The 26,922-nt window shown below is 41.2% G+C and overlaps 1 protein-coding gene across 2 annotated transcripts in view; it reads right to left on the reverse strand.

Moving 5' to 3' along the window:
- Window positions 1–3,023: 3,023 nt before the first annotated feature.
- The window catches only part of LOC117255211 (slit homolog 1 protein-like), a 118,070-nt gene continuing 94,171 nt past the window's right edge, over window positions 3,024–26,922 (reverse strand). The window contains exons 27-39 of one of the 2 annotated variants that reach the window (XM_033623877.2): window positions 23,751–23,875; window positions 23,346–23,440; window positions 22,157–22,296; window positions 21,873–21,966; window positions 21,515–21,652; window positions 20,820–21,048; window positions 20,579–20,709; window positions 12,234–12,388; window positions 11,928–12,139; window positions 10,152–10,276; window positions 9,751–9,959; window positions 7,153–7,434; window positions 3,024–7,015 (exon numbers count right to left, since the gene is read on the reverse strand). In XM_033623877.2, coding sequence (XP_033479768.2) covers window positions 7,169–7,434; window positions 9,751–9,959; window positions 10,152–10,276; window positions 11,928–12,139; window positions 12,234–12,388; window positions 20,579–20,709; window positions 20,820–21,048; window positions 21,515–21,652; window positions 21,873–21,966; window positions 22,157–22,296; window positions 23,346–23,440; window positions 23,751–23,875 — 1,919 coding nt within the window. In that variant the 3' untranslated portion in view covers window positions 3,024–7,015; window positions 7,153–7,168. Of the gene's footprint in view, window positions 7,435–9,750; window positions 9,960–10,151; window positions 10,277–11,927; window positions 12,140–12,233; window positions 12,389–20,578; window positions 20,710–20,819; window positions 21,049–21,514; window positions 21,653–21,872; window positions 21,967–22,156; window positions 22,297–23,345; window positions 23,441–23,750; window positions 23,876–26,922 lie in introns of both variants that reach the window. The other variant, XM_033623876.2, reaches the window with a different exon arrangement.

Below are 26,922 nucleotides of genomic sequence, written 5' to 3' on the forward strand. Positions count from 1 at the left end.
TGCCTGAGTTACGGCACTGTGTAATGGCCAGAGAAGTGTTTTTGCAGAACATTATGATGTCACAGTGAAGTTTTAGATGTAAAATGTCATCACTCAATCAATTCATCCTGTCAGACATTTGGCTGAAAATTCGTCATAATCGGTTTTATCAGTTCTTGAGTTATGGGCAAGATGGGTTTTTGTGACCCTTGACCTTCAACCATCCAAATTGAATCAGTCAATCCTTGAGTGTAAATGGACATTTGTGCCAAATTCAAATTCAGGAGAATAAGACAGATGTGATTTGTGCCAAATCTGAAGAAATTTCCTCAAGACGTTTTTAAGATATTACGTTCTCAAGAATGAGACGGATATGGGGTCACAGTGACCTTGACCTTTGACTACCAAATTCTTATCAGCTCACCCTTGAGTCCAGGTATCAGGTTTGTAAAAAATATTTGGGGAAATTCCCTCAAGGCATTGCTGGAATATTGCATTTATGAGAGTGAGCGACCAAGTCACAAGTTTTTTGTGACCCTTGATCCTCAACCCCCAAAATCTAATCAGTAAATCCTTGAGTGTAAATGGACATTTGTGCCAAATTCTCATTCAGGAGAATGAAACAGATGTGATTTGTGCCAAATTCTCATTCAGGAGAATGAAACAGATGTGATTTGTGCCAAATTTGAAGAAATTTCCTAATGCCATTCTTTAGATATTGGGTTCTCAAAAATAAGACAGATGTGGCGTCATAGTGACCTTGACCTTTGACCACCAAACTCTAATCAATTCATCCATGAGTCCAGGTAAAGGTATGTACAAAATTTAGGGAAATTTCCTCAAGGCATTCCTGGGATATCACATTCATGAGAGTGGGTCAGTCAAGGAATCAGTTCATCTTTGAGTTAAGTGGACATTTGTGCCAAATTCTCATTCAGGAGATTGAGACGCATGTGATTTGTGCCAAATTTGAAGATATTTGCTCAAAATGTTTTCTAGATATTATGTTCTCAAGAATGAGACGGATGCAGGGTCACAGTGACCTTTGACTACCAAAATCTAATCAGTTCATCCTTAAATTCATGTGAGAAAATACTCTCAAGGCGTTGCTGAGATACAACATTCATGATGATGAGATGGACGTGAGATCAAAGTGACATTTGACCACCAAACCTTTTATCGGGTCATTGTTGACTATTAGTGGGCGTTTCTGCTAAACTTGAGGAAATTCTGTTGGGGCATTCCTGGATTATCCCCTTTACAAGACTGAGACGAACGTGAGGTCACAGTGACCTTGACCTTTGACCACCAAAATCTAAACAGTTCATCTCTGAGTCCAGGTTGACATTTATGCCAATTTGGGGAAATTCCCTCAAGACGTTCTTAAGATGTTGCATTCATGAAAATGGAATCGATTGGTGGACAACCCAAAAACATAACACCTCCAACCATGGCTGCAGCCAACATGGAGGTATAATAACATGGATTCTTTGCATTGCCAGAGCCAGACTTTAAGTTTTATTTTAGCATCACATATTTGTTTTACTAAGTATTATATCATTTAAATCCAGGATGCACCGAGAGTACGGACATGACAGAGAATGATCAGAAACCCGGATAAGAGAAAGTGTCTTGTTACTTCATAGAATATATTCAGGTTTATGAAACTAGGATATGACGTTTACATGCACAAAACATAACTGAGATACTAAAGTGCATTCAATACATTCATAGTGTTTTCTCAGTATAGATACACTGAGATATTTTTGGTCTTAATGGCTCATTTAAAGGACTTATAGTGTTTGTTGTGCACAGATGAATCTATATGTAGCTGCCATTGCCCATTGACTTGGCTTTACTCTCTAAACCAGCAGCCATGTAAAAAAAAAAAGTATATGTTTATGTATAAATATGTGCAATACAGTGTCATTTTTATTGCTAACCATCTGTAATTCTTTCTGTTTTGTCAGTACAAACTCTGCAAACAACCAGGAGCCAGTTTATTAGTGCGATATATCTCTGTTTGTTTTCCTACTTCTGCTTTAATGAACCCATTTCCCCTCGCAGATTGAATACATTTCCTCTTTTCTTATAAGTCTGCCCAACATAAATTCTTTCATAGAATATCACTGTTGCTGAATTAAGTGTCAATATTTTGTGCAGACGATGTCTGATGATGTATTTTTTTGCCAAATTGGATGTATTGTTTACATTTATCCAGTTTGGAGACAAATGCCTCGGTAATTCTGCATATGATCAATCGTACAGCTGACAATCAGGCTGCCAGTGTGTATGTTTTAGTCCTTTGTGTGCAGCAGATCGTCAGTGTGAGAAGATGTGGAGGCTTTATTGGAATTGGGGGGTTGGGAAGGTGCCGCTGCTATGATTTTATCCTCCTTTAAAGACAGAGCAGGGGGGGAAGGGGTAAAGATGGTGGTGTAGAAAGGTTGAAGAGCGGGGGGAGGCCGGCTGGATGGGTTGCAGAGGTGGAGGTGGGGGTGGGGGTGGGAGGGATGGAGAGATGCAGCAGCTTTCACGGGAGAGAGACGGGTGTGTGTTTCTGTGTGTTGGGGGAGGAGGGACTCTGTCAAAGCCGATGGGGGTATATATTATGTTTTATGGTTACGAGGGGACGCATAAATCACTGTTTCATTAAACGGCTTCAGTCTCAGAGCGCTGCCCCCCTCCAACTCCCCTTCCCAGCGGGACATCCCTCTTTCTCTTTCCTCTCCCTCCATCCTTCCTCACTTTGTCCTCCATCTTTCTCTGCTCTCACTGTATCCAAACAGGCCTCCCATCCTCCTCCATCACTCCATCCACCTCTCCTCTTCCCTTTTTAGCCTCCTTTCCCACCCTCTGCTATCTCTCTCTTTCCTTCTGCCCACCATCCTCCCTTTTCTCTCTCTCTCCCTGAGCTGCCATCGCCTATTGACTCAGCCTGGACGCTAGACAGCCATGACACAACAAGGTCAAAGGTCAGAGCAACAACAAGAAAACCAGAGCCAGTGTCAAGGTTGAAGAAGAAAGAAAAAAAGGAAAAACAGTGAAGGAGAAACAGCTCTTTATTTAAATAAATAGGAAAAAGAAGCACTAACTGCTGTCTGCTTTCAGGTGAGACAACATGAACTGAAACACTATCTGATTTTTTTTCTTCTTTTTTTTTGTAAAATTCCCATCAATGATTTTTTTGGCGACTGAAAACAAAGATTCCTCTACAGTCTACAGATGATACAGTGACAACATCGTTTTCAACATATAAAAATACTATGACAAAATCAAATGCATTATAAGCTTATAATATATATTACAATCTGTTAGGCTGTTACTGTGTGTAGATGTATTGCAGTTATAATAATAATAACGATAATAAAAGCTACATTAGTTTGAATCTGATTTATGAAACAACTCGTCGGCTTTTTATGGAAAATTTAACTCAGGCTAAAAAAACAAATAAAACATGTTAAAACGTAACATTACGCATCTTTATTTTAGTTTCACATCCATATAAATAACATGTCATCATATATAAAAGCTACATTTTCTGAGTGGCATTTCTATGATGCGTTCACTGGCTCTTCTGACAAATCGGAAAGGAAGCGTTTGATCCGAACAAACACACTGCATCGTCGTATAATGAAGCTCATTATCAGGGACAGCGTCTTGTTGTTGGAAGCGTCTTTACAGTGACAAACACACACTCACACACACACACACACACACACACACACAACACTGTGCTTCTATACTTGTGAGGACCCTGATTCACATAGTGCCCTCCTCAGACGCTAACCATCACAGCTACATGGCCAATCCCAAATCATTTCGTCTGGGCTGTATTATTTGAAATTCATTTTTGTTTTTACACAATAATATTGATACCCTTTGACACCTTACATTGAGAAATATGAAATGTTAAAAAGCTATAAAGAAAAGCTATATGACAGCCTTCTGAACCCGCTGCTAAACACATCTTGGTCAGTACCATAACAATATTGAGGTTTTCAATACGCAGCCCTTCACGTTAACTCAAACTTAGTTCTAACGTCAGCAATAAAAACCAAATTTAAAGGGGCAGTTCACCTTCAAATCAAAAATACATATTTTTCCTCTTACCTGTAGTGCTATTTATTGGTCTAGATTGTTTTGGTGTGAGTTGCAGAGTGTTGGAGATATCGGTCGTAGAGATGTCTGCCTTCTCTCCAGTATAATAGAACTAGATGGCACTCGGCTTGTGGTGCTCAAAGCACCAAAAAAATACATTTGAAAAACTCAACAGCAATGTCTCTTTCCAGAAATCATGACCCCATCACTCAAGATAATCCACAGACCTTGTTGTGAGCAGTTTCATGTAGGATTTTTTTTTGTATCACCGCGCATAACGAAGAGCACAATCTCTGAACCCATCAGCTATCGTTTGACAACAATAAAGCCTCTGGGGGCAATATTTCAGGCTGAGCAAGCCAAAGCGTCGTCCTCTGTGCACAAATTATTTTGACTAATCCCTATAAATACATATATGAATGCAGATACATTAAAAAAGCCACTATAAAGCTAACTCGTCAACAGACGATAGACGATGGGTTCAGAGATGCATTTCAGCCAATGCGCTCCACCTCTGTTCAAACATGATTGGTCAGACTTGTAGTCTACAAACAGAAACTAAAACACTATAAATACCAAAATCTAGTCCTGTCACCTACGGATTCTGCATCTGTATGCAGACATGTGTTTAAAGAGATTAGCAAACGTACATCTGCTCATGGACAAAAGGCTCCAGCTTGTGAAAGTGCAAGATGTGAACATTAATGGCGTCCTCCTCGCTGAGCTGTAACGTTGGCCAGTTCAGTGGTACTAGGTGAGCTGGCAGTTGATGCATGCTTCCTTCTGCGCTGTGATACAGGTTGGCTTGTGTAATTAGGTAGAAAGAAAATTAGATTTGGCGCTTTGAGCACCACAAGCCAAGTGCCATCTAGTTCCATTACATTTGGGAGAAGACAGATATCGTCATGGCCGATACAATCACACGAAAACAATCTAGATTTATAAATAGCACTACAGGCAAGAGGAACCATATGTATTTTGGATTTTGGGGTGAACTGTCCTTTAAACCCAGAAATCGACCATTGAGGAAGTGAGAAACAACCAAAATATTTTCTTATTCTCAAGGTCTGTAAGCACTGGTCCTCACAAGGATAGGAGTACAAAACATACACACACACACACACACACTCCCAGCCCCCCCGCCAGTCTAAACTGGGAGAAAGGGTGTCTGGTGAGCAGCAATGGGAACCTATCATGACCCCTCTGCTGTCCCCTGTGAACCCTGTGACCTTTGACCTTCAGGCTATGTATGCTGGCAGGGTGACCTTTTTATTTACATTGGGATTATGAGCTAAACTCAATAACCTGCATTTATTCTAGGATTTAAAGGTTTCTACTGTGAGCAAGACTTTCATAGTTTATTTTAATTTAAAATGGAAGCCACAGCCTTCATTTAATTGCCTAAATTTAATTTAAAATCTATTCTGTTGTCACGTTGTGCGGGACATAAAATCTGTTATAAGTAATAAGTAAAATCGAGAATGCATAAACTGTCCTGACTAAAATGACTAGCTACGGTCTGTATTCATATTTCTGTACTTTAGCTTGTCGTTGATATAACCTACAGCTTCCAGTTGCTTTAAGGGGAAAAATTATTCCTACAGTGTGTTCTGTTTGGATGTATTGTAAGAGGAAGGACTGTTAAAGCTGTGTCTTAGACACACCCTTCAATCAGGACATTATTTTGTGTTTACGACACATTCTGTGTTTCAGAGTTTCTGCTTGTTAAATGTAATTTTGTGAGGATGATGCAGGGTACCCCCTGGGTTCTCCAAGTTAAATTTAAGACCTTTCAGGACCTTTTTAAGTTAAATTTAAAACTCTTTAAGACCTTTTTAATACCTCTGAGAAAAAAAATCAATGTCAGTTTCATGGCCATACTGGCAAAAGTATGACGGACATCATAGAAAAACCAGTATTGATTTTAAGCCCTAGAACAGAATTGTTTTCTAAGTACTTAAATTCAGTAAAACAATTTATTATAATACTCACAATCATATTAAACTGTTTGGTCTTTGTTGTTTTGTCATTAAACATAACAACAAAATGGGTGGCTTCTCTGATTTGGTCAGTCGGTTGTTTCGTGATGAACGCAGCCAGACCAAATTTGGCGATGTACGCCGTCTTGTTGTTTCCACTTGCAGAACAAACCAAGATCTTAGAGTTGGTAAAAACTGTTTAGAATATCGCGCTGATTTTATCTTTTGAAGTATGTGAGCAATGGTCTGAAAGGCTTTTCAAGATCCAAGATTTTTCAAGACCTCTGTAAACGAAATTCAATACCTTAAAGCCCTCGTTTGAGAAGGTTAAATTTCATGCTTTTTAAATACTTTAAAGACCCTGTGGGTACCATGTGATGACAGGCTCATGATTTCACCTTCCTGATTATTGTAAGATCAACACATAAAGTCGTTTCAATCACTTGCTTAAACCCTCTTCAGAGAAGCAGATAATCTGGAGCCTAAACAGCAGTCACGTCTGCAGCAACAATACTTTAAAATGTAGCTTTATTTCACCAGCAGTTCCCTCCTTCGTCAAACCGACAGACCTCAGTGCTGCCACTCAGAAACACCTGCACATGAAATCTGACAGGTGAAATATTTACATTGATTTTTAACATGTCAAATTTTACTGAGAGACCTTGTATTTCATAAACGAGTCCCTGGCTTAAATTAGTACCTTTATGTCTTGCGATAAGCTCACCGTCGCAGCTGTGAGGGAATGAAGAGCAGCACTTAACCAGCCACACATCAAAAACACATACAAGAAGGCATACGGAGGCTTTTCACACACGAGTATTAAAGATGAGCTGGAGTTAGGTAGTTAGCGCGCAGGCTCTGCTGCAGCAGGTGAAGAGGAGGAAGACGACGATGAGGTTGACTCGTTGATTTCATGTTTCGAGAGGGGAGGACTGTCTTATGTTACAAAACTGCATCTGTGCGCGAAAAACACACAAAACAAACACCAAAATGTCTGTTTATCAGTGATCCTTACAGTGTGTGTACAGCTTGGTGTGTGCGTGTTGTGTTTAGACATGTGTGTGTGTGTATCTGCATGTGTGTATGTGCGCACCGTTTCATCCACAGTACTACACACACTCCTTGCAGCCACACTCCACAGGCTTCTCCACATCCTGCGTAAACGAGGTCCCGTCGTCGCATTCGAAAGTGAGCCGTCGACGTCGGACCCTTAGAGGAGCGCAGCAGGAGGTGGCGGTGGTGGCGCCCGGCTCGTTTCCCACCTGGCACCGCCCCCGACATTCCACCCAGGAGAAAGGCTTGGACGTCTGGCAGAGGACGGTCCCATGCTGCAGGCGGTGGTAATCTCTCACCGGCTCACCTTGACACGGGGACTCTGTAGACGGGGACACACAGGGAGGATTGACAGATGAGGAGTCAGCAGTTAAAGGGTCATTTCACCAAAATTACAAATAAAAGAATTTCCCACCAACCACTAGGGCTATACGACAAAACAAGAGAACTCAAGACCTCTGCACCTCCTCTTGGCTCTGTTTTCAGGCGTGAGAAAATCTAGCCTGTGACAGGAGACTTTGGCCACCCACAGGTCATTTCAGAGAGAGGGCATTTCTATTGGCTGTTCTAAGATTCAGATGCATGTGCACAACTGCCAACACCAGGGGTTCCCAAAAAGTGGGTCATGGGTCCACTCTGATTGGATTGCAAGTTACTTACAAACACATCAAGTCTGAAAAAACGCACTTTATTTTTAAGTACAGTGAATTTTCGGCACAGAGCTTTTATCTTTCAGTGTCGTCTCCTGCTGGGTGACTAACGGACAGCTACTTGACAGAGACAGCAAACTAGCTCGACGACATGGCCAAACGCAAGTGACTAAGGAGAAATCTGGACCCTGTGGCTGCACCAGTTGGGAACCACTGGCCTACACTGCAAAGCAAACCCAACAAGGAAGACTGACTCATCAAAAAGAGAGTCTGACAATAAACAAAAGAAAACACGTATATATCGGGAAAGACTTTCAGAGGTGGAGAAAATGTGGCTTATAATTTAGCCTTCCGTTAACAAGAACCAAAGGGTCACGGCTGCAGCTTCAAGTTCATATTTAGCTAGCAGCTAGCTAAAGCCTCGCATTACAGTGTGTCATCTCAACGGATTCTACCGGCTCACATGTTTGCAACGACACAGGACGATTATTCTCATAGAACTGCTGCTGTATAATGGTAACGGGATCACAGTCACGATTGGGATGATTGAAATGAATGACTGTTGTGACAAAGTGTTTTAAGTTCTAGCATTTTATTATTATTATTATTATTACATTTTTGTCTGTTCCAGAAAACTGCGTACCCTAGTTTTAATGCCGTGTTCATGCGACAGTTAAACACTACATGAGTCACCAGTGACGCGTTGTTGAAGCGCTCATTAGCATAGTTACGTCGCCATGGGCTTGTGTGTGTCTGCTTCCTGCCGCAAAGCATCTCAACTGAACGTCACCTAAGGTTTGTAATTGGACATAAAGTATCTGTGCTTCTGAAAAAAGTCTAAGCCCCATTTGAGGGGGAAGCTCAACTTTTGCTTGTAACACTAATGTCGGGCGTCACTTTGTAGCTTCATGTCTCTGGCTTCCATTGAAAATGAACTGCAGTCTGTCAAAGTGTCGCCCGTAACATGAACGCAGCATAAGTTGCTGAAGAAAACAGGACAGCAACAAGTTGTCCCAGAGACTGTCTTGGACAAAAAAAGAAAATATACAGTTCAAAACTAACTTACTGGAACTACTTTTTTCCCCAAAGGAAAGATTAGTTGATTATTCAGAATCAAATTGGGTGAACTAACCTTCATATTTTCAGTGTCTTTTTTTGTTTATTACAAGCTGTGATTTGCTACAGATTTTACAAATTATACTGTGTTATAGAGACAGCAGTAGAAAAGCCATAGTTTTTGAGAGCCAAAAGTGGGTCGCAGGTCCATTTTGAATGGACCACAAGATACATTAGAAGATACAGTAAATTTCCAGCACAGAGTTTTTGTTTTGAAGTCCTGTTTCATGATATAGAGTGAGTGATTTACGGGCAGCTACTTGACAGAGACAGCAAACTTGACAGCAACTTGTTAATCAGAATCAGAAATACTTTATGGATCCCTGAGGGGATATTGTGAAACAAGTACAAAGACAGCTTAAGGGAGCACCTACAACAGGCTGCATGCACGGTCAGCACATGTGCATTAAACTGTGTGGACCTTGAGCTAACGACTAAGGAGAAATCTTGACTCTGTGGCTGGACCAGTTGGGAACCACTGATCTAAAATATATACTGATGCATGGGTGTGAATACGTTCTCCAGGATGACACCAAAGCTGGGATCAGACCAATAATAGTCTGATCTGACACATGTGGAGCGTAGGGAATAAAGTGAGAACTGGGCATGATAACTGTTTAATCTGTGTAGCGTGTGTTAGCGAAAGACAACTGCTTCTGCTTTTGGAGCACAGACAGTCCAGCATGTTTAAGTTTTCTTTCACACATTGATCTCTTGTGTGATTCATGCAGGTTGTGAAAGACTGTTAGGTATGAGTGGTGGGGGTCTAACGTGTTTAAAGCTCCATGACACATAATCTGACACAGTGACCATCTCTACAAACATTTACATCAAATAAGCTGTTCGCACCCTGATCCCTCGTTCTCCCTCACCTATATCACAGCTCTCTCCGGTGTATCCCTGCTCACAGACGCAGCGCTCTCCGTCCTCCGTCATCTGACACTGGCCGTGCAAACACTGCAGACCCTGGCACAACCCCGCGGGCTCCTCCTGCAGGTTACACAACGCACCATGGTATCCTTCCACACAGTCGCAGCGGTAAGTCTGTGTGTCCAGTGCCACACACGCACCCTTCACACACCTGGATTAATGAACGCAATGAAGAAGATGAGGAGAAAACACTTGACATGAAGGACAAATCAACAGAAAAACAACATTAACAGGAATCTATGTATTTGTCACATTAACACTTTTGAATTCATGTCATGAGGAATGGCATTTGTTAAGTGGAGGTAAAGTGCATGATTTAAATGCCAAGAAAATCAACACTCACTTGCTTCCTTCACACGGGTTGACACCAGTTGCCGTGGTGACAACATCGGCTCCAGTAAGGCCTCCTGTTATTGGCTGGTCACAATGTTGTCCTGTCCAACCGGGCTGGCAGTGACACTGGGGACCCTGAAAACACAACATGTTTACTACTTTATCTTCTTTATCCATTATCAGTGAAAAGAAAAATCTTAATAAATGTCTGAACCCGAAAAACTGCGCAAAAAAAATACATTAAACATCATTAACCTTCTCCTCCTCTGCCTCCTTTATTCTGTGTCCCTCAAAGTTTTCCTTTTGCAACAACGTTTTTAAGAGAATAGAGAGCTCTTTAAATACTGAAATGCCATGTTTGTTTGCTACGACATGCCAAATGAAATAAAATAACATTCAAGTGATCTTCACCTCAGGAAAATTCCTGATACATTATAAATTATGAAAAAGAGCTTGACTATTGAAACATTCAAGTTAAAGGGGCATCTTATCATCCATTTCATCTGGAGTATAGCATGACGTCACACACCTTCTCTCTGTGTTGATCTCCAGCCCCTTGTTTACAAGCTGGTCCGGCTGCGCATTCATGTACGTTCATGTGAATCGCCGCCTCCTCCCTCCTCTCGGAGCCCTTGGCCCTCCCTCCCTATAAAAGGCTACAGCCAATGAGCAATGGCAGCACCTATTTTCGAAGCGAAATGGCGGAGAGCGGAACAAAACGTCCACCTGAAAACGACCAGGATCCGATATAACCTCTAAAGAAACAGCGGTAGTTGGCGAAGAAGTTGTCGGATAAAGAAAGGGACAGAACCCGGATTAACATTGGCCTTGCATTTCCAAGGTGGAGAGCACTGCGAGAGCTAAAGGGGCTACAATCTGACTCGGAGCTAGCTCTTCTTCTCCTGGACAGGTACAACATAAAGTCAAATGTCTGTTTTAATTAGTGTTACAGTAACGTTAGGCACATGTCGCTATGTCGATTCAATTAAATTTAATGTTACAATCGTAGCATGGGTTAACGTCCGGAGATTGAGTTATTAGCGGCTCGGTCCCAGCAATGGGTCAGGCGTTACGGTTGTGTTGGGTGAGTAGCCCGGCAGCCCAGCTAACATTTGCAATTAGCATTGTAACATGTAGTCAGGCTAAAACATCGCTCTCACTCACGGAGAAGAGTAGAAACGTTAGCGTTAGCTCCCGGTGTTAGCACTAGCCGGGATCCGGCGATGGCTCTAGCCGAGTCTGCTGCCACCGGCTACTGGAGTAACTTACAGCTATGGGGCGCTTCTACCAGCTCTTCTAGTCACTGAGCCTCGTCTCCATCTCAGCAGATATATTACATTTATTACAGGTACCATCATCATTGAAGTAGGCAGGGAAATAGCTAAACACAGCAGAGACTGAGAGTGAGTGAAAGACATCGCTAACTGCTAAACTAAGTTTAGACGAGGCGAGTGGGGGGTGGGGGTGGAGAGCAGAGGTAGAGGGAGGTGTGGCTCATGACACACTTTGTTTTGGTCTACAGGCAGTGCACAACAGCAAACCTAGCGGTGAAACGATTTTTGCCCCTTTTAGATAAACAGGACATTAATAAAAGTGCAGATTTTGATGTCGAGGTTGAGTTCAGGGACAATCTACACAAGAACAAAATTCTCAAATTCTTAAAATATATGTATTTTTTCTTATTAATGCACGATTAGTCTTTGATTTAACTTTTATGTCACTCTAGTGTTTGTAAGGCTTATCACTGTTGACACATGCTGTTTTGTGTTGGCTGTGTGTCTCCTACCTGTGCAGCGTTGGGCTGGCAGATCCCATGCAGACAGTAGAGCTTGCGGCAGGGCTGACAGCCTGGCACCACCCCTGGCTTCATGTGGCTGCGGGTGAAGTCCTGCAGCTCATGGTTGATGTAGAGGTTCCTGATGCAGCCGTGAAAACTGGACATGTTGAGGGTCTGGGAGGAGAGACCCAGAGAGGCGTCCATCACCTCCTCGGGCATACCTGGGGAGGCAGGCGGTCAGATGTCAGCTTGAAAATTCCATAAACTGGTCCATGAATAGTTTTTGTGTGCTTTTGAGTGCTTGTCTGCTCTTACCTCCTACATACAGAGGTGCATCCCCCGTCACCGGCTGGCTCCGGCCCTGACTGTCCAGAGTTGTCGGCTCTCCTCCGTCCACAGACAGGTTCACCATTCGATTAAAGGTCACCAGCTCCACCGTGTGAAATTGCCCATCATTCACTGTCTCAGTGCTGTATGTAGAGGGTGTACAACACACTTTCCATATCAGATTTACAATGTAGGAACGAAGAATGATAAAGAGAGAGCACATGGATACTGTGTCCTTTTCTGGGATTACATTTTATTGGTGAAATTGGATAAAATCATCGTCCAAATGTCATTGCAGGGTCAATATTCACTACGGTTAAGGCTGGTTAAGGGCCTGTCCCATTTCTACCCCTTAAATCTTCCACTTGGTATTGAGTGCCCTCATTTGCCAGATAAGCCTTGATGAGGGAAGCGAGGGTAGAGATCCTTCCCTAAGAAATGGGACACCGCTTCATGCCGACGTGCAGGCATACGTCACGCATTGAGGTGACGCAATGAAAATGCTGGCTCCAGCGCTTGTGGTGTGGCGTGTGCTATGTTTATTCCTCTCCATCTGATGAATCAACGGAGAAGAAATGCTGAAAACAGGAGGCGCCTACAACGTCTTCTAGTTCTGATCGATTTTGTTCGGGCAAGTGTTCAACCGAGTTGCTGATGAGTTTACGCTAGTCCACTAGCCTACATCCCGATCGTTCAGTAACAAATTGTTTTCCAAAACTTGCCAAAGTTGCTGACTTCGCAAGGTGTTCTGGGAAATTTCATCTTCCACTTCGTTGAAAGTGTGGGTCGGGGCTCCCTTGGAATCCAGGGCGGGTTTTAAGTGTTGGAAACCACTTCCACGACCTCAATTCTGTTTTGAGACACCACTAGCCTAAACGTGAACACGCACAACCAAGTGTAAGTGGGTATTTCTAGGGAAGTGTGGGTATTGGGAGAGGCCCTAAGGCCCAGGAAATGTAGGGAATGGGGGTTATTTTGTCTCGCTTCACACTAACAAATCAGTGGCAATCAGTCAGAACCCGTTTAGCCAACACAGACACAGTGTGGTAGTAATTTGGAGCAGTTTTGTTTTTCGGAACAACTGAAAAATACTTGTACAGCTGTGTCAATATTATCCACGCTGGATGCACTGGATCGTGTTTATTTTTCTGTCACTACTTTTCATGGTGGTAGTTGGATATATCCCCTTTCCACCAAACATTTGCACCTAAATGCAGGTTTTTTTTAATGCAAGAAAACCTGCGAAAAGTAGGCGATAAACTCCTTTCTCATTGCCAGTAGATCATAGCTCTGCAGTAAATACTGTGTCACATTTGATGTCATGAACACACTGAAAAACAGGTTAGTAAACAGTAGAGAGCAGTACAGAGGCTAGGGAAAGTGATTCGACTCTCTTTCAAACTCACTGCTGACTAATTTGGACAAATGTTCGAGCGCAGCTTGGAGGGAGAAGGGGTGAAAGTTACTGTGTCCAGCTGGGTGTCATATTTCCATCACTGCCAACCCGAGCTGAATAGAGCTGTAGCTGATAAATACCCGTGACTGCTGCAGAGTCATTTGTCTCGGGAATATGCGTATGCCGACTGTAACCTTTCCCATTAAATACAAAAGCCAGATATTAGTGGGTGTTTTTTTTATCCAGCAAGCTATGCAGGAAGATGGCATTGACATTTTAAATCCTGGCTATTAAGATCTGATGGGTGATTATTTCACTAAATCAGTGTTGATGGGCACATCAACAGCAGCATCAAACCTTTATGAATCCCTGAACAGGCAGAAGTTCTGAACCAGGTCTGTTCTGGCCTGTGTCACATTCTAAATGGGCACTTTCTAAGCTAACCTGTTTGGTTCTGCTAAAATAAAGTCAGGTGTGTATACCTGGTTAGTACAGTTTGTTTGGTCTGATGTGACAGCTGCTGATCAGCCCTGGTGCGGACCAAACGACCAAACAGAAACTATTTAAAGAGTCTCGGTTCGCTTCTGGTGCAGTTTGTTTGTGGTGTGAAAGCCAACAAACCAATCAAAGAATTTTCCCGATAGCAGACACGTGATTTAAGTATGATTTTGTCTAGGAAGCAATCTTATAATTGATGTATTTATGGCCAGATATATATCTCCTATTTATGCACATCAGTTGGTAACCCTGGTAACACATATGCACATCAATGCCGGTATTTTCCCAGATGAACAGGTCAAAAGCTGTTAACAAGTCCATGTACTATGTCAGTTCATTGAGTCCATTAAAAAAGTGTGTGACAGCGATCCCACCGTAATAAACCTCGAATCATTACTTTCTCTACCTGTTAGCTCATCAGTCATTTCTTCTTTGTGATACTAAAGAATATAAATAAACATCAGAAGCGTTAAAGTGCTGCATAAACTTCTGTCTGTCACCAGAATTCCATTTCCATGCGCAGGTCCTGATGATGCAGGATTAAAATTGCCAAAACTGTCCAATCATGGTGTTATCTGTTTGTCTTTATAACTTCATGTTTACTCCTCTTGGTTTGTTTACAAAAAGTCAGTGTGAACAGGAGCCGGACCAGATCTGAAATGCCACAATATGTAATTTTATTTCCCACTTGATTTGGAATAAAGTGAAAAGAAAATGAAAGAACCTTAAAACGGCCTTTTATAATTATTCGGACTGATGAATTCCTCTTTTTCAAATCTCAAGTTCTCAGTTTTTCTCGGCTCTCTTCATTTTTTCTCTTTTCAAATGAGTTGCCATGCTCTCAATCTCCTCTCTGCAGGTGCTTATCACACAAATAGCCTCAGACTGTGTGTGTGCATCAGGCTGACGGCTAGCCGCGCCTCCTCCTCCTTAACAGTGAACCATCCAAACATTTAAGCACTTGACACCTGATCAAGTGGACACTCAGCTTTGAGTGTTCTCTGGCTACATCTGCAGTTTAACCACAATACTTACACTGCCCGTGTCCACATTCCCAAACACTGCAGGACTCGCTCCGAGCAACAACACACATCACGCACTAACATGCTCTGAGCGCTGTTGCTGGGCTACAGTGAGCCAAGAGGCTGCCGAGGGCCTGATGGGAGTCCGGCAGATTGCTCGGCTCGACAAACACTCAGCCTTCAAAATCTGACGAGGAGAACACGCTAATCAACCTGCGCTGTAGCTGCTGGCTGGAGTAACGAGGTTAAGTGTGATGTTAGACACGTTGAGCTGGTCAGGTTCGGCAGATGGAGGTCGTGACCCTCGCACAGAAAAAAAGCAGTATAATTCCACTGTAACTATTTATTTCCCACTTAGTTTCAACTGATGGGGCTTTTGTCAAGGACCTGCCCCTTCTCACCAACATTCTGAGCTGTGCTTGTTACAAGAAAACACAGTTTCTATAAAACTGCTCACTGAGGTTTCACAAAATCAAAGTGAGAATAAGTTTCAAATGATCTGCTCCTTTTACAAAATAAGTTAATGTTTTATACTAGAAAATAAAAACAAAAATAAGGACTGCAGCCACTGACACAGACTCTCTCAGATTAACCTGTAGCCTAAAAACAATAAATTAAAATCAAAGAAGAGGTGATAGCTGACCTTCTGTAAAATATATACAGTACAGGCCAAAAGTTTGGACACACCTTCTTATTCAATGCGTTTTCTTTATTTTCATGACTATTTACATTGTAGATTCTCACTGAAGGCATCAAAACTATGAATGAACACATGTGGAGTTATGTACTTAACAAAAAAAGGTGAAATAACTGAAAACATGTTTTATATTCTAGTTTCTTCAAAATAGCCACCCTTTGCTCTGATTACTGCTTTGCACACTCTTGGCATTCTCTCCATGAGCTTCAAGAGGTAGTCACCTGAAATGGTTTTCCAACAGTCTTGAAGGAGTTCCCAGAGGTGTTTAGCACTTGTTGGCCCCTTTGCCTTCACTCTGCGGTCCAGCTCATCCCAAACCATCTGGATTGGGTTCAGGTCCGGTGACTGTGGAGGCCAGGTCATCTGCCGCAGCACTCCATCACTCTCCTTCTTGGTCAAATAGCCCTTACACAGCCTGGAGGTGTGTTTGGGGTCACTGTCCTGTTGAAAAATAAATGATCGTCCAACTAAACGCAAACCGGATGGGATGGCATGTCGCTGCAGGATGCTGTGGTAGCCATGCTGGTTCAGTGTGCCTTCAATTTTGAATAAATCCCCAACAGTGTCACCAGCAAAACACCCCCACACCATCACACCTCCTCCTCCATGCTTCACAGTGGGAACCAGGCATGTGGAATCCATCCGTTCACCTTTTCTGCGTCTCACAAAGACACGGCGGTTGGAACCAAAGATCTCAAATTTGGACTCATCAGACCAAAGCACAGATTTCCACTGGTCTAATGTCCATTCCTTGTGTTTCTTGGCCCAAACAAATCTCTTCTGCTTGTTGCCTCTCCTTAGCAGTGGTTTCCTAGCAGCTATTTGACCATGAAGGCCTGATTGGCGCAGTCTCCTCTTAACAGTTGTTCTAGAGATGGGTCTGCTGCTAGAACTCTGTGTGGCATTCATCTGGTCTCTGATCTGAGCTGCTGTTAACTTGCGATTTCTGAGGCTGGTGACTCGGATGAACTTATCCTCAGAAGCAGAGGTGACTCTTGGTCTTCCTTTCCTGGGTCGGTCCTCATGTGTGCCAGTTTCGTTGTAGCACTTGATGGTTTTTGCGACTCCACTTGGGGACACATTTAAAGTTTTTGCAATTTTCCGGACTGACTGACCTTCATTTCTTAAAGTAATGATGGCCACTCGTTTTTCTTTAGTTAGCTGATTGGTTCTTGCCATAATATGTATTTTAACAGTTGTCCAATAGGGCTGTCGGCTGTGTATTAACCTGACTTCTGCACAACACAACGGATGGTCACAACCCCATTGATAAAGCAAGAAATTCCACTAATTAACCCTGATAAGGCACATCTGTGAAGTGGAAACCATTTCAGGTGACTACCTCTTGAAGCTCATGGAGAGAATGCCAAGAGTGTGCAAAGCAGTAATCAGAGCAAAGGGTGGCTATTTTGAAGAAACTAGAATATAAAACATGTTTTCAGTTATTTCACCTTTTTTTGTTAAGTACATAACTCCACATGTGTTCATTCATAGTTTTGATGCCTTCAGTGAGAATCTACAATGTAAATAGTCATGAAAATAAAGAAAACGCATTGAATGAGAAGGTGTGTCCAAACTTTTGGCCTGTACTGTATATATATAGAAATTAGCAAATTTGTCTATATTTGACATTTTCAGTGGTGGAACGTACCAAGGTATATTTATTCAAGCACTGTACTGTAGTATAAATTTGAGGTACTTAAGTTGTTTTTATTCCATCATACTTTATATTTCAGAGGGACATATTGTACTTGTTACTGCAGTATATAATTATCTGTCAGCGATAGTTACTTTTCACTGTAATGCACTGTTAAAGATTACACTACCAAATAGTACTGTATATAAAATAAGAGCTGAAATGATTAATTGATTAACAAGATGAACTCTTTAAATTACAGTAAAAAATGATAAAAAATAACATTTTGAGGTTTGACTCAGACAAATTGGGGAGTTGTACAATTAATGAAACACAAGCACATACAGTGGTGTAAAATACGACTACTCAACATATTTGTAAATACTTTGAAACCTGGAACGACATGACTTTTCATGTGCTGCTGTCAGACACCTTTCGTGAGTATTTAAACCTTTGATCCCTGAGAATATTGGTGTGATTTCTTTCAACAACATGGGCAAAAAGGCAATGAGCAACTTGGTGAGAAATGTCCAACAAACTGATAAATAAAATAAAATAGATTTAGAAAAATATTGAAAAAAAAAATAGGGAAAAAGAAAAAGCTATAGAAAAACCATATTTATAATTATTATTATCACATTTAGAAATGATGTTACAGAATTCTTATAATTTTAAGCACTCTTTCTCTAACTTGATTCCTCTTCTTTTTAAAAAAAATAAATTTATTGTTTTTAATTTTTCTAAAAATAATTTCTTGCTCATTTTTGGGGGTAATGTCTTCTTCCGTTGCTAATTGCCTTCTTCCCGTGTTTTTACAAGAAATCAAGCCGATTTGCTCAGGTTTCAAGGGGTTAATTCGAAGAAGAAGGAAGAACTAATGTTTTTCGGCTTGTTTTGTCTTTTAAATAAAATTTACCCTGCTTTTCAAACAGCTCCTATTTTAAAGGTGTAATGTCAAATGTCTGACCACATGCTCTGAAGAACTAGGGGGCTGCAATACACTGGTCTACGACTGGGTCCATTATTAAAACAAACAAACAAAAAAGGCAACTAACAGCAGGGCGAGAATACGCACAGTTTGACCAAACCACTGAAACTCAAAGAGCCAGTCAAAAATCACTGCTATTGTAAAATCTTAACGTTATAGCTTCGCTTAGCTTTAGCAAAACCATAATAGCAAGAAAATAGCTCCACTTAAACCATATATCAGCGCCATTTTAAATGTTTTTGGTTTGTGTTGACTTTAGTTTAATGACACAATTGGCCAAATAGCCAACATTAGGCAATATCTATTCTATTAACAGCATAAGTAACTTTCTGTCGCATGGCTTTACTTACTATTGCTGCTCTGCATGTCTGAATGTAATGCTAATCTGTGTGTTGGTGCTTCGTGTCGTTTGCATGTCTGTTTGTTGTTGTTGTTGTTGTTGTGTCATTGTATTGCACTGATGCTCTGCTGTGCTTGTTGCTTTGCCTTAATTCTGTTCTACCCTGACCATTTCTAATTGCTGTAGATAATTCTGTCTTTATGCCTTTATGCTGTCTTTGTCCTGTGAATTTTATCATTTCATTGGTTTCAAACATCTTGCCAAAGGACTGCAGTTGAAAATTAGCCAGCTGGCTAACACTGGCACATTTACAGGAATATTGATTAATGTGCTTTGTTCTTATAAAGAAAAATAAAGTTAAATAAAGCAAAGTAAAGTTCAGCATCAAACCTTTTCTCCTGGCTCGCCAACAGCTGTCTCAAGTGGTGGAAAGCCACATCAACAATAACTTGTTTTGCTTCTTTTTGTATGATTTCCTGTCTTTGCCAGTGAACGTGGTCACATCTTTTGCATTATAGAAAGTTATGCATTTTAAAACTAAAACTTTAGTTAGTTTGGATGTAGCCTTTGTGTTTACTGTGCCTCTACGTCTCTATCCTCTCATGTTGGACTGAGGGCTGACTGGATGCTACAGTCATAGGCATCATTTAGGTATGGCAAGGTATGGCAGCTGCAAGTGATCAGATATGATATGTTAGATAGTCCGAGGCGCACTGGCTGGTTGTTTTCATTGTATTGCACTTAAATAGGTCAATAATATGCTCATCAGTGAATACGAGTGTTATTGAATCAAATTGTTCGCCACTTCGCTCCTCCGCGAGTTATGAGTTATGTGAGTTATCTGTGTGTTGTAAAAGCATTTTGCTTTGCTGCTGTAGACAGCCTGTCTAAATGATGTCTTGAAGCCTGTCTGATTGTATGTGGGTTTTTTCTTCATGTCGGCATTTTAAGCTTGTATTTTCGGTCTCTGGAGACACTCCAATAAATTCGCCTATACAGTATTGTACCAATTGGCCTTTGATTTACTGTGTTTCATACACCGGACCCCTTGGTTATCTTCTAGAAATGAGCTTGTAATTAATTTATTTTCTTTATTTTCTGTGAAGTTAAACACATGACTAATGATAATTAAACGTCCGCTCGCTGTTCGTGGTGCTGAAGTGCGCCGAAATAGGTCCGATGTTTTCACTGCTCTCACCAAGTCGTGCATTACATGCAGACATGAGGTATTATAAATGTGAGAAACAGCTTCATGTCCCTTGAAACAGTTTTCAATAGCATAGTATGTACTTCTGACGCATCAAAGACCAAAGTGAAGTTTTATATAAGTTCATATTTTTGAAACTCCATCATCAGTAGCTCTGTGACAGCATGTCATATTGTTATACCTTACCTTTTGCTGAAATGACGCCCCTGGCTACAGTGACTCACTGGCAACTCTCAAGGTACAAGTGGTACTACAAGACAGAGAGGGCTGGGGCTTGCTGGTTAGTGTGCCAATTTCAGTAGATATCTCTGCATCTTAATCTTATTACACAGATGTCTTTGACATAATGCCAACATCGTTATTTTTCACGTTCGGTTGATATTTGTTCATTTTTTGAAAGTTTTAAACTAAAATTCTGGCCATAACTTACAGATTGCACCTTTAACCAGTTTTCATACAGGATGGAACTGAGTTGGATCCTTGTAACAACATATATTGTGCTTCTCAGTGTGTGTGTGTGTGTGTGTGTGTGTGTGTGTGTGCATCTACCTGTAGATAGCAGTGGCAGGCTGGTTCCCAGGATCATATGTGACCCTCACATGACCCTGATGGAGCTCCACAGCGATTGGCTCGTTGTCTCCGTTATAGAGCAAGATACCATTTTCCTCTGCTGTTGACACCTGAAACACACACACACACATAAAGAAAGACACACCGATCAGTTTGTATGTGTGTTAGTCTGCTACTGCTGATATTCGATTTCTATCATTCTACAGTGTGACGTCCTCACCTGCAGTGTGATGTTGGCCTGAGGCCAGTTCTTGACGTCTTGCAGCTGAACATAAGAATCCCTGTCAACAAAGTTGACGCTGACCAGCTTCTCGCAGCTCTGACCCTCGAAGCCCGGCAGACACTGACAGATCGCAGTCCCCGTCTTCTCCACACAGGGGGCGCCGTTCTGACACTGGGTCAGCTGGCAGAGAGACGGGGGAGGTAGGGCCACTTCACAAAACTCACCACTGTGGGGAAAGGAAGATGACTGAGAGTTTCATCCACTGATACTTACAGAGAGTTTAAAATCTCTTTGATGTGGAAGGTTAATTCATAACAATCGGTAGAAGCATACATATGCCAACATCCTTTTTAGGCGTGCAAACATTGATAATATTCCACTAGAGGGTTTCAAACATTCATATTAGTTAAAAATAAGGATCAGTCATTTGATTTACATGACAAAAGTTATAATAAACGTCTGATTTTTAATTGTCATTTGATGATTTTGTGTAACTTTTGATGCTCTGCCCAGCACATTGCATGGAAACACACATGCAGATTGGGTGAAAACATAATTTTAAATCAAGTTTCCTGAAATCTTAACATAAGACTGGAAACTGCTTCTAATTTCCAGTATTTTCCAAAACCCCAGTCTATCTACAGTGTCGCCTGTGTTCCCAGTATTCCCAGTTTCCCAAGTGTTCCCAGTACCTGTATCCCTGTGGACAGACGCAGCTGTAGCCATCCAGATGGTCGACACACTGAGCTCCATTCTGACAGCGATTGTCCACACATTCATTATAATCTATACCGCAGTCCGGCCCCACCCAGCCTGGGATACACACACACCTAGAACACACACATATACAAACACATATACAAACACACACACACATACTACATGACACATGTTGTAGGATTTTGGGGAGTCAACACAGACCTCAGCAGTTATCATTAACCTTTGTATATATTTGTCTCTGTGTGTCTATATTTTTAATCTCATCTGGGATCTGAAACTTTGCTGAGCCTGGCAGTGATAAAGTGTGTGTGTGTGTGTGTGTGTTGTCACCTGGGGCCAGTAGGAGTGCTGATGCAGGTGGACTGATGCTGACATTGGTTTCTACCTGGAGAGCACACATCCTCCTCCTCCTCACAAAACAGACCTGAGAGCGAGAGGAGAGGAAGAGGAATCATGTAACATTCCGAACATTCAGAGCAGATCATTTCTCCTCTCAGCATGTCAGAGCGGATCAGTTATATTGTCTATAAAATGCTTTATCATTATTGTTTCCTGATGAAAATCACTGAGTGGAAGGAGAGGAGGTGAAGTGCCAATCGATGCCGCTGTCACACCTGTGTAGTTTGGCGGACACAAGCAGGTGTAGTTGCCCACTCCGTCCACACAGGTGGCGTCGTTCTCACACCCGTGGTCCTGACAGTCGTCCACGTTCACCTCGCAGAAAGTACCATGGAAACCAAATGCACATGCACAGCTAAACAAACACAAACAAAGAAATAAACCGTAATATTCATGCAGAAATACTCATGTGTAGTGTCACTCATGACATCACAACATGCAAATTCATTAGCTAATAACCAACTTATTAGCACTTCATGTTGTCAAGTGTTGTCTGACAGCAGTGTAGGCCCAGAGCAGCTTGTTCGAAAGGTGATGCTGTCGTGTTTGTTTCAACTCATTAAACATTTTCTCCATTAAAAACCTGTTAGAAACTCGTGCATTTTTAAATTCCCACCTGGACATGTTGAACTCACCTAGCTTTTTTTTTTGGTTCTGGATGTAGCAGACATGCCTAACAGTGCTTCAGAATAAAGTACATATAGAATATACATATATATATATATATATATATATGTATATATAACCTATTTATGCACATCAATCAATTGGCAACCATGGTAACACATATGCACATCAAGGTAAAAAAATCCCATAGCGTTGCAACCCTAAATAGCTGCATTAGCTAATGTAATGTTAACCCGCATAGCTATGCTTTATTAAGACCGAGCAGTGCAAAGAATACTAAACAATAAAATGGCTCGCTGACTTCTGTGTTTTCCAAGAAGCTGGAGCAACAATAGGGTGTGAAGTGGATATGACGCTCAAATAAAAAACACAGTTACCTTGAATAAAATTACAGATTTCTCTGGGTTTGAACATTGCTGGAGACACTCAGGGTAATGTAAGTAAGCAACTTAAGAATAAAGATAACGTAGGTCTAGTTGTTTTTAGATGTTTTAATGAAGAGATGTTATATGTTATACTGTTACTAAGCACTGTTGGAGAGATTGAAGATTTTTGTTGCAATGACTGCTTCACTGTAACTGTTGTGAATATGACAATAAAGAATCATTCCTACAGCCACTTTGCTAACATGGCTAAAATAATTTCAGAGATAAAAAATAAAACTGGTGAAAACAGAGAAAATCAGATTCATAGGACAGTGCGTCTGCTGTTTTCTTGTTAAGTGTGTCTATTGTTTTCTTGCATCCCCCAGTCTACATAAGTTTTGAGTCTTGTTACCTGAACCCTCTGGTCTGTTCATCACTGATGCAGAGCCCTCCGTTGGTGCAGGGATTACTGACACAAGCGTCGACTGGAGTCTCACAGTGTTTACCCTGAAATATCACACACAAACATTAAATAAAGAGCTTTTTTTTAACGTCAGAGCAGGTCAGCTGAGTAATTTGATGGGATTATTATCAGAGACAGATGTGGGCTCAAAATAATCACTGACAACACGCGAACACACAGAAAACATTGGTGGTTTTAAAACGTTCAGCTCCGGGTTTTTAAATGGATTGTTTTGTGTCTACGGGGGGAAACATTTTGATTAGATGTCACAAGGTGACAGTAAACACACTCATGAGCCTGTTGGCAGCATGCCACACACTCATACAACACAAACACAAACACACAGTGTGGTACCGTGAAGCCAGACTTGCAGGTACAGGTATACAACTCTGTGTGGTGGACTTGACAAACGCCCTGGTTCTGGCAGGGAGACGCCACACATGGGCTGCATTTGGCCTGAACAGATGCCTCGACTGGACCTGACAACACACAGACACACACACAGGATCAGCAGACGATATAATGGGCTCAATATATGGAAGGCAACAGACAGAGATCCAAAGAAAATTGTGTGTTAGATAGATCACACCTGGTGGCTGAATACAGACAATAAATCTCACCATTCATCATGTTCTTTTCATCACTTTGTATGGCTTGAAAGATATTAATCTATATTTATGTTCAGACATGACTTCTGTTTGGATTCAGAGATGATGTTTGGTTGTAAAAGGCCTGGTGTGTGTGACTCTGGTGAATCCTATCTAACCATTTAAAGTCATGCAATAACACAAATAAACAGATCGAGGCAGTGGTAGACCAGCAACTCCCGTGTTCAGCGAGGTAAAATTACCGGTTTGAGTCTGGCTTTGAAGAGAGCATAAGTTCAGTTCAGTTCGGTGTCTTACTGTCTGTTTGGTAAGTACAGAACATACAAGTGGATAAATGAGACTTGGATTAAACTGCACAAGCTGTGTGAGAGTGTGTATTCATTTTCATATTGTATTGTTTTTGGATTCTTTGTTTAGCGTGGAGGCATGCGAGAACATGTTTCTTAAAGAATTCATCATAAGCGATGAAGAAATGATCATTTTGGAGGTTACGTATTCCCTTAATGTTTCCTGAACTTCACACCCGAGCTTGTCTGCGTGTCGTTTACTGTTGTCTCTTTTCACACGATTTAATATTAACTACAAAATAACAGTTTTGTGTATCTTTACTGAGTTATGTACAACATCTCTCAGCTGTTCTACTGCACAGGATGTCAAAGGTGTTAAGTGACCGCCGACATCGTTGTAGGTGTTGCATGTTGTATCATCATTAGGTTATGTAACTGAGTTATTGTAAACTATGTTATGAGATAAGATATACACCAACCAGCCAAAACATTAAAACCACTGGCAGGTGAAGTGAATAACATTGATCATCTTGTTACAATGCAATGCTCTGCTAGGAAACCTTTGTTTCTGGCATTCGTGTGGACGCCACTTGACGCAGTCCACCCATCAAAACACTGTTGGGGACCAAGTACACCTCCATATGGCAAGTGGCAGTGCCCCCCTCAGCAGGACAATGCATCATATCACACCATAAAAACTGCTCAGGAAAGGCCCGAGGAATGTGACAAAGAGCTAAAGGAATTAATCTGGCCATAAAATTCTCCAGATCCCAATCTGATTGAGCAGCTGTAGGACGTGCTGGTACACCACCTTGCCAGGACCAAAGGTTTACAAGCAGAACATTGCATTGTAATGAGATGATCAATGTTATTCACTTCACCTGTCGATGGTTTTATCCATAATGAATGTCCTCATGTGGCATTTATGACCTTGTGGGTGGAAATTTCCTGAAAGCTGTGAGTTCACGAGTTATGACATGTTTGCTGACATTTTTTGAAATGGTGGAGATCACGGAAGTTAATTTTTTGGTGGATGGTAAGTTGATTTGTAAGTTAAGTATAATTTTAGTCGTATAAAGTGTTTATACCAAATCTTATCTCATGTCTTTCTCTGTCATTATATGCCTTTGCATTTCCTGCATTACCATAGCTTGCTAAATATTTAGCCCTGTTGGCTTCTAGACGCAGACAATAGCGTCCATGTTTCTGTTGCTTAGAAGTGCGGTTCTCACGACTTGAACGCCAAACATATCATGTATACAACTCCCGTTTTTGTAACCATGAGCTCATGATTTCTATTTGAAGGCTACTGTCGGGAGTTCCACAGAAAATGAATCAGACATGCTACGTAATACAAACATCTCAACAACACATAGCTTCATTATTTATCTGTATTGTGTTAAACTCTTATGTGAACCTTAAATATGGCTGTTATTTTCCTGCTGTTGGCTGTGTTGACTTGTCAAAGTCAATAAAAAAGCTTAAATATACAAGTTATTGTTCATATGAACACGCACGCCTGAAATTTAACACAACCGAATGCAGCCTGTAAATTTACTGTAAATGAGCAGAAAGGAGGCGACATCGCTAACCATGTGTCAAAGCCACATTCAATGAAATTAAGACGCACTCATAATTTGTTTTGTGTTCTTGCATTGAAACAAAACAAAAAAGCTCCATGCGAGATGTGGGGGAACGTTAATTACAGCAAACTATTCACAATTCATTTAACAGTGCAGTATTTTGAAATGCATCAATTAGCGCCTGTAATAATGCACACAGGATCTGATCACAACCATCACTAATGGAAAGTTCACACTGTCTTCACACTATGGAGAGGGTGGGATCAAACCTCTGCTGTTATGTTTAAACAGAAGTTGAAATCCAGATTGTGTGTTCTCAGCTGTTAAAATTATGCACCTCTGAACCTCTTCATCTTTTATTATTTTACAGCTTGAAGTCACTGTAGATTAATTAAGCTTTTCACTCAACAAAGAAAGACTGTAGAAAGCAAATCCCCACTCACAAATGAATAAAACACAACACTGAATAAAAGATCACACAGATAAATCACCACTGCTGCAGACAACTGTCTCAGAAGTCACACGACATGTTAAATGAAGATTACGACCTGACAGATGAAACGGCACGAGCAATATTATAGGCCAATAATGGCTTATAATACATATGATAGAAAACTGTTTGTAGAGCACTTTCTTAACAAAGTGCTTCACAGAAAAAGTAAAACTTTGAGTTTATAAAAACAAACAATATCACAGGACATTAAACGTCTAGTTAAACTCACAGAAAAATATAACATTGCAGGAATGGAAAGGTAGAACCGGGAAAAAAAAAATAACATCAAGAGTGCATGAAGGTGTTTTTTAAAGAATGTTTTAAGAAGGGATTTAAAAGACGTAAGAGATGTAATCTGTCTTAATCTCAGTGGGTGTTCCACAGTCTGGGAGCTCTAATTGCAGAGGCCCGGTCACCTTTTGTCTGGGAATACATTTTGGAGCAAAGCTATTAGTGCTTTAAACATAATTACTAGAATTTAAAGCAGAGGTGAGATGTGTTCATATTTCTAGGTTCCAGTTATGACAGCAGTGTCGGCCGAGGGAACTGATGACT

The sequence above is a fragment of the Epinephelus lanceolatus genome, chromosome 3 (assembly GCF_041903045.1).
Source record: "Epinephelus lanceolatus isolate andai-2023 chromosome 3, ASM4190304v1, whole genome shotgun sequence".
NCBI classification, from domain to species: Eukaryota; Metazoa; Chordata; class Actinopteri; order Perciformes; family Serranidae; genus Epinephelus; species Epinephelus lanceolatus.